Source organism: Rhagoletis pomonella, unplaced genomic scaffold (assembly GCF_013731165.1).
Source record: "Rhagoletis pomonella isolate Grant_MI unplaced genomic scaffold, Rhpom_1.0 Rhpom_scaffold_07667, whole genome shotgun sequence".
In the NCBI taxonomy this organism is placed as follows: Eukaryota; Metazoa; Arthropoda; class Insecta; order Diptera; family Tephritidae; genus Rhagoletis; species Rhagoletis pomonella.
Window position 1 is genome coordinate 1 of NW_023466194.1, and position 7,813 is coordinate 7,813.

The 7,813-nt window shown below is 39.9% G+C and overlaps 1 protein-coding gene across 1 annotated transcript; it reads right to left on the reverse strand.

Moving 5' to 3' along the window:
• Positions 1-757: 757 nt before the first annotated feature.
• On the reverse strand, positions 758-2,864 carry LOC118755860 (N-acetylglucosamine-6-phosphate deacetylase-like). Its single transcript, XM_036490669.1, has 6 exons — positions 2,552-2,864; positions 2,423-2,489; positions 1,831-2,096; positions 1,553-1,771; positions 1,165-1,486; positions 758-1,074 (listed from the first exon to the last, which is right to left on the reverse strand). The coding sequence occupies exons 1-6, from the start codon at positions 2,684-2,686 to the stop codon at positions 839-841; spliced, it is 1,245 nt and encodes a 414-aa protein (XP_036346562.1). The 5' UTR covers positions 2,687-2,864; the 3' UTR covers positions 758-838.
• Positions 2,865-7,813: the final 4,949 nt, after the last annotated feature.

Below are 7,813 nucleotides of genomic sequence, written 5' to 3' on the forward strand. Positions count from 1 at the left end.
TATAACCCTCAGGCAGTAGAATTCTCCTTTCTGTGGTGCCAAAGAAAGGGGGCCGAACACCTTTTGCATAGAACACCTTTCTGCGTAGGCGGCCTTCGGCCGCACTTAGGGATTATAACCCTCAGCGAAAGGAGCCACAGGGACAGTAAATACATATTTTCCATGGAAAGGTTTATATTTTTAATGCTGACTGGGTTATATCATATTTTCTTTTGTCTCTCATCCTTCTTGTATATTTAGCAGTTTGACAGCTAAACGCCACCATTTAATGTGCATATGCAACCAAAGGCAAACGCGTGGTTTTGAAGATGTTTTTATTTAATAAATTGTGATTGATAGATTAAAATTAAAGTAATAAAGAAAGTTGTAACAAGTCGAATAAAGTTTAAAGTGAAGGGGAATATAAAAATGCATTAGTGAAGTGGCTGCTTTAAGGAAAATAGGAGTGATAAATGTGAGCTATTTTCCGAATTTTACAAAAAAGGGCATATTTCAAACCCAATTTGTAAATAAATTAGTGACCAAAAATTACAATAGTGGATGTTAAAGTAATGGGTAGACCCTTGGCTACAAGTGTGTGCAATTTTTTTTTGGATCGGGTCACCCCTTTGGACGCAATACCCCGAAATAGGTGGGCCACTTACTAAACCGTACCCAAAATACAAGTGCATTAAAAACGTAAACATCAATTTAATGCAAAAATTGATTTTAAATAAGTTGCATGTTGATTCAAGCGATCTAAATAAAAACGTTTAGGTTATAAAAGCAAAAAAATTTGAATTTCAGCAATTGTGCAACTGAATAAAATAACGAATTCAATACATTTTTTCAACCTAATTTATGTACACTCGCATAATTGTTCAATAGGTCTGGAAGTGAGCGCTTCCAATTCTTCAGGTTTGCAACGGTATACGCATTTGCCATTAATCCATGTCGACTTTACAAACAAGTCATCTGTCAAAATAACAAAATCGGCATCAGCGCCAAAATTTAACGTACCCTTCGTTTCCGCCATTTTTAAACAACTTGCCGGATGTAGTGTTGCGCATTCTAGCGCATATACAGTAGAGCAATCTGAAAAGAGGAAGTAAAATTATCGGTTGTGTCATAATACCAAAACTATTTTTTAAATATGTATGTATTTATGTACACATCTGCACTAACCGGTTGCCTTTTTGAAAATGCGTACGCATGTATCTAATGGTGCAATGCTACCACACAATGTATTAGTGCCAGCAATGAACGCTTTGCCATCGCGTACTTCCATTTCCAACTGACCTAAGTGGTGTTTGCCCTCGCCCAGACCGAGTGCTGCAATTGCATCCGTAACCAGTATAAGACCATCGGGATGAGTGCGGTGGGCTATACGCAAAGCAGCCGGATGTGTGTGAATGCCGTCAGCAATTATGCCAAAGAAAATTTCCTGGGCAGGTGGAATGTTATTGGACGCCAGCAAGCCAACCAGACCAGGGTCCCGATGATGGAACTGTATAAAATTGTATGCCAAGCAAAAATTTACATGATTATTAGAAAATAAGATATATTTGCTCACCGGTAACATGGCATTGAAAAGATGCGTAATCAACCGCGCACCATTTTGCACAGCAAGTTCACCTTGAGACAAGTTGGCAATGGAGTGTCCTAAGGCTACAGTGATACCCATGTTTGTCAGCGCTTTTGTGACAGCGCCCGTTGGATCTTTTTCCGGTGCAAGCGTGATAATTTTGGCATTGCTTAAGTTGCTGTAGGCCTCCACCAACGTGTCTATGCCCTGTAGCAAGGGAAATGTAAATTGAAATTGTTTCTAAGTAAAATTATATGTATACTCACATTATCAATATCTTTGATGCAGTTCTCTGGATGGGCTCCCTTCTTTTGTGGACTGATAAAAGGACCTTCTAAATGCAAGCCCAAAACTTGTGCGCCTGTTGTTGTGCCCGTTACTTGTGGTATAATTTTCCGATAAGTTTCCGGTGGCGACGTTACAATGGTGGGACAAAATGAAGTAACCCCATTTGTGATTAGCTCTTTTGCGACCTTCTCAATGCCTTCAGCGACTGTATCCACATCGTATGAGAAGTCAACGCCGTAACCGCCTGATTGAAAGGGATACAAAACAAAAAAAGGTCTAAAGCTGGTGCTAGAACTGGAACTTTGTTATTTTTTCTTTGCATAAAATGAGCAGCAGCGCTTTCGTATTCCTACAATTATTTGTGATTAAGTGAAGTGCCAGCTGATAAGATAAAACCCTGATCCACTTACATATTTACCGATAATGGCAAAGCATTTAAAGCAGCAGTATGCTTTTACGTCTTCGGATTAAAACTGCGCGTATATAAAAACACATTTACATTTAGAAAAGTGTACGCATTACATACATCATGGCGGAGGTCATTGTCCCACAATCTGTTTGTTTACCTACCATTAATCTGGAGTTCAATGTAGCCGGGAGCTATAATGGAATTTCCACAATCGATTTGTTGATGTGCCTAATAATCAATAAAATATAATAAAATTAATTGGTAATTGTAAGTCAAGCAACGTGACCCACCCGCTGCTTCTCATCGAAGAATACTGGCTCTGGATTAATGATTTTGCCATTGCGCACCCAAAGATCTTCTTGTATCAGCTTATGATTACGTACCAAACGACAATTCACAAATTGCAATAATTCACCTTGAGACATTTGCGATATTTCCGTAGTTGGAATTTCTACCCTAAGCACGGCCGTAAAATGAACTAAATGCACTCAAATGAAAAATAAACAAAAAAAAAAACACCGCGTAATGTACAACACAACGACTACTCTATCCCACACACAACCTCCACCCGCATACTATTTCTGTTGATGTTGAGTCCAAATTGTTATCGCATTAAAAGCTTATGCATACTTAGCGAAAAACATCGATGCATCGAAAATATCGATGTTTTGCTTCGATGCATCGAAAATTTTCCACTGGATGTATAAATAGTCAATGCATCCAAACATCGATGTTTTCTGTAAACTGACATCTTAAGTACATCGTACGGCAAAATATCGCTTTGTCTGCAGTTCATAGGGAGGAAGATGCAGTTTTATAGCTTATAAAATGTTAGTTTAATAAAGTGCAAGTTTCAATTGCTTTGATTTTTAATATTTTCTCTTTGGCTGACTTGCAGTTTGTTATACTAAAATTTTATGAGCTATAAAACTGCATACCAGATAAGGTTCCATAGTGCAGGAAAACTCTCTCGATGCATCGATGGATCGACAAATATCGATGTAAGTTTCGATGCATTGATGCGAGAAAAAACATCGATGTATTTTTGCCACTGACATCCCTAAGCCGAGCGCCAATGGATCGCCCGCAGAACTTCTGCGAACAAATCAGCTGTTTGTTATCACCTAGGAATGGGCAAAAGTGAATGTACACAACATGCGTTCGCCGGCAAATGCGTCACGCCGTTAGTGACAAAATAAAAGTGAATACGTGTATTTGTATGACAGCTGTTACAGACGACGCCTTTACGAATGCGGTAACGCAGTTGCCGTCGAAAGTAAACCAACTCGCTACTTTTCTGTTGCGTTCATGCGTTGACATTTGAAATTACATTTGTGGATATGCTTAGCAGCTGTTTTTTTGTATACAAAATAGTGAGTGGCGCAACGCAATGTGTGTAACACCAAATTTTTCAACGTCGTCAACGCACAAACGGATCAACGCAACGTCGCAGTAAATAAAACTATCTACCTTCAGCTTAACCCAGTGCGGCTCTGCGCCGTTGCGATTAATGAAACACAAAAATATGATACAATTAAATCGCAAATTGGACAAATTTAACTTAATCCAATGATTAATCGCTGCCAATCCTACCTAAGAGTTACGGGCGCTGAAACCAATTTTCACAACTCTGTAACTCATTGGCGTCAGCAACACCGGAACACTGACAACACTGGGTGTCGCAAAGAGCCAGCATAGAACACAAGAGAAATGTCACTTGTAAAATGTGCAGCACAAGGTGAATTAATACAAGGTGGCAAGGCCGCGGTACTTCCTAATGTCAAAATGATGTGTTTGTTGTAAACAAGGCGAATTCATATTACAACAAACACATCATTTTGACATTAAGAAGTACAGCGGCGAAAATCTAAATTCGCCAGTAACACCACCTTGTATAAATTCGCCTTGCAAGGTGGTGTTGCTAGAATTCGCCGCGCTCCTTCTGAATATCAAAAGGATGTGTTTGTTGTAGTTTTGGGTACTTCTTGCATATAATATGTTGTAATGTTTTTTTTTGCTCAACCGATACCACCTTGTATAAACACATCTTTGTGCAGCAATAAGCAAAATTAATGTCCTTTAGCCAGAAGAGGCGCAATTGCGCCAACACACTAATCCGATTCCGGCAGTGGCTCTGGAGTTAGTGTGTCAGCGCCAACATAATGGATTTTTAAATAAAATTTTTGTAAATTTTTTAATGAATTTTTTGTATAATACTGGAATAACAACGTTAAACCTCGTTTCATCTCCATTTCCAAGACATCACTGAAATTAATTTGTTTCTACTATGATACAATGACTTTTAGAAAGTAGTTTCACTTCTTTTTATCTGCGATGTTAGCTATCTGACAGAAATCGTGTTTTGTATTTAATGTGGTACCAATTAAAAAAATCCAGCTTTACGTTGGAAAAATAATAAACATAGATAACAGTAGAGAGTATCAAAAATTATTTAATAATTTTCTTCATAAAAACCATAAAAAATTAACTGTTGCTTCCTTGGATGTTACAACACGGGAATAGCTGTAAGGATATGGCTATTTCAGGTGATGATGGCTTTGAGAGCACACGACTTCTCAAATCGTCGAATGAGAGGCATTGACCCTTTGGAGGCTAGCATCCCTCTTAGACAAGAGGTCTCCCCAGGGTAAACCCTGTTCACTCTTTTACTGCTAATTCGAACGGCGTCACAGCCCAATTCCCAAGTTGCCATAAACAACTATCTCACCGATAATCGTAGGGCCGGATCAAGGTGCCAGGGAAATGTGCAAAGGCTAGAAGTCCTTCATAAAGGCCATTAGCGAACCGGCGGTCTCCGATGTTTTTCTCGCCTTGACTGGGTGCAGCGGATCTCTGCCAGAAGGGACGACCCATTTACGGTCTGGATATTGCAGCCGGTACAACAACTACCTCTCCAGACTTGACCACAATATCCATAAGAAGTGGGCGGCATGTGGAGACTCCCCGCATTACCCCAGCCATCTCTCCACATGCCAGCACAATCTCACTTAATTAACACCCCTCCAAACAGCCCGTTTCCTGGGCCTACCGTTAGTGGAGCTGGACGACAACGATTGGTGTACACACCGAAATAGGAGGGGCTTAGTAGTGCCGCTACAAAAACAATAACAACCCTGTTCTTTCCCCGCCACTCGTCGATTGATGGGTGGACACCAATAAACGAACTTCAACTATCCTAACCGGGAGTCTGACACTCTTAAAAGAAGGTTTACAGGAGCTTCACCCGTACTAGAGCTACAGAACCACCAAGCTCCCCTACGGCAATACAACAAAAGTAAACAAAATATGCAACAGTATCCCTTGGTACAGGAAATCGAAGACTTAACCCCACTGTCAGAAGTGGAACATGCCGGGAGGTATACCGATGGATCGAATATGGACACCGGGAATGCTGGGGCAGGCAGAAAAGTCTGCCAATGGGCACATATTTACCCAACCATATTTCAGGCGAAAGTCTTCGCAATCGAAGATTGTGTTCGCGAATGTCTGCACGTAGAAGGACAAATGAGGGCAGAATAAGTATTATGTCGGATTGTCCGGCAGCGTTAAAGGCCTTAGACTCTTTTAAAAGGGCATCAAGGCCATGCATACATACAACAGGGAGTCGGCAACGTCGATAACTATGTTTAACCGGAGATTAGTGTTAACCAGACATTGAGTAACCGGCCCTTAGCGACTTTTCTTTGGACCACCGGACAGTTACCAATTTAATGGGAAGTTAACGATAGTAGGTTTGGTAGGTTTTGATAGGAAATAATGGTAGGCGAAAAAATTTGTCCGTGGCAACACTGGTATGTATATACATTTAATAAGAATAAAAATACAACCATAATAACTCAAACGGATGAACAGAATGAAAATTCAGACAAAAAAATTATTAAATAAATGGTTTACAGTTTATCCGCGTAATTTACGAACGCCACACTCTTTTCCGGCGATTCGATGTAAACGCCTTTTCAACTAATAAACTTAACCGCAATTAAAACATTACATAAAAAATTAATATTATCATGATATCATAAAAATGATATTACTTTAACGGTTTCACAGACACTTAACGTAATTCTTTGGGCATACTTAAAAAAAACACAACACACAATCGAGGGAATGCCGAAGAGGCAACAGTTTTTGGGGAGGCTGTTAGCCAATTTCGCACCATAATAAATATGGGCGGTAGAGGCTGTGTTCTCCCCTCCCCTCCCCATCACTTCACTTGTGTTGACTGTTATTTTTACTGTCTATACAGCTTGTTTGTCTATTTGTCGAAATTGTTATAAAAAGTTGTTGGTGCTACTGTAGGTTGGTAAAATGTTATTGCCTGTGTTTATTTAAATGAATCTACTTACATACAAACCACCACCCAACAACCGCTCGCTCACTTGGAAGCTATGAAATGCGTTCTAACGGCGTTGTACAAGTCCACAAACGACGTTTCCCGCATATTTTAATGAATTTGTTCATTCGTTCACTCGGTCGTTCGCTCGTTTGTTCGCATACATTTAACATTTTAATGAAATTTCTTAATTATACTTGATTAACATGGAAGAGATAATCTTGTACCGCGGGTAGGTAAGCAAGTTAAAGAAGTAAAAGAAAAAAGTTGGAAAAGAGGAAAAGTAAGTGCAGCGCTTACGTAAAAGCGATGCATAAGAAACGCATATACATATAGAAGTTCGAACGCACAAACTAATACATACATACATATATACATATGTACGCTGCAAAAAATTGTGCTACTAATCTCTAAAGGGAGTATTCCGAGATTAGTCTCAATCGGCTACAATTGGGCATTAATTAGCCGCAACTAGTATCACACGGGTATTATTGGAGATCAATTAGTCCCCGTCTGATCTCTAACGGATACTATTAACGATTTAATTAAATGTACGCACTTAGTTAGCGAAATTTCATATGCGATGTTGGCACACAGAGAGTATTCGCTTAACAAAACTGAGTGGTATTAGTCGCATGTTCCTTTGATATTGCTTCCGCAGGCATCCCGGCTTAGTCGCATTTTTTGCAGGGTATGCATCCCAGCGAATACACCCACGAGTGGCTGGAGACTTCCTTGAGTGACAGCGCGCTATTGCCGCCGGTAATTAAGTGCGTTGAGCGTTGTTTTTGTGTGTGTGTGATGTAGCGCCGAAAATTGATAGCGCGGTAGACGAGCCGCATGCAGTATGCACCAGCGGGATTATCCCTAACGTCGCGTCGTCAAGCTGCTGTACATATCTATGTATACTATATATTCATCGTTACTCCCAATGGTGGCGGCGTGCGTGCGCATTTTAAACGTGACTAAAATGTCAAGGCTTTCCTTGCCCATTGCTTCGTGCAGTGTTGCCGTTGAGAATTTTCAGAAAGTCGCAGAAAAGGGATCATTATTTTTAACCGACTTCAAAAAAGGAGGAGGTTATCAATTCGTCGGAATATATATATTTTTTTATGTATGTTACCGCAAAGTAACTATGCCGATTTCTGTAATTTTTTTAAGGAAAGGTGGTCCCATACTAATTTGGTTTAGATCCGAT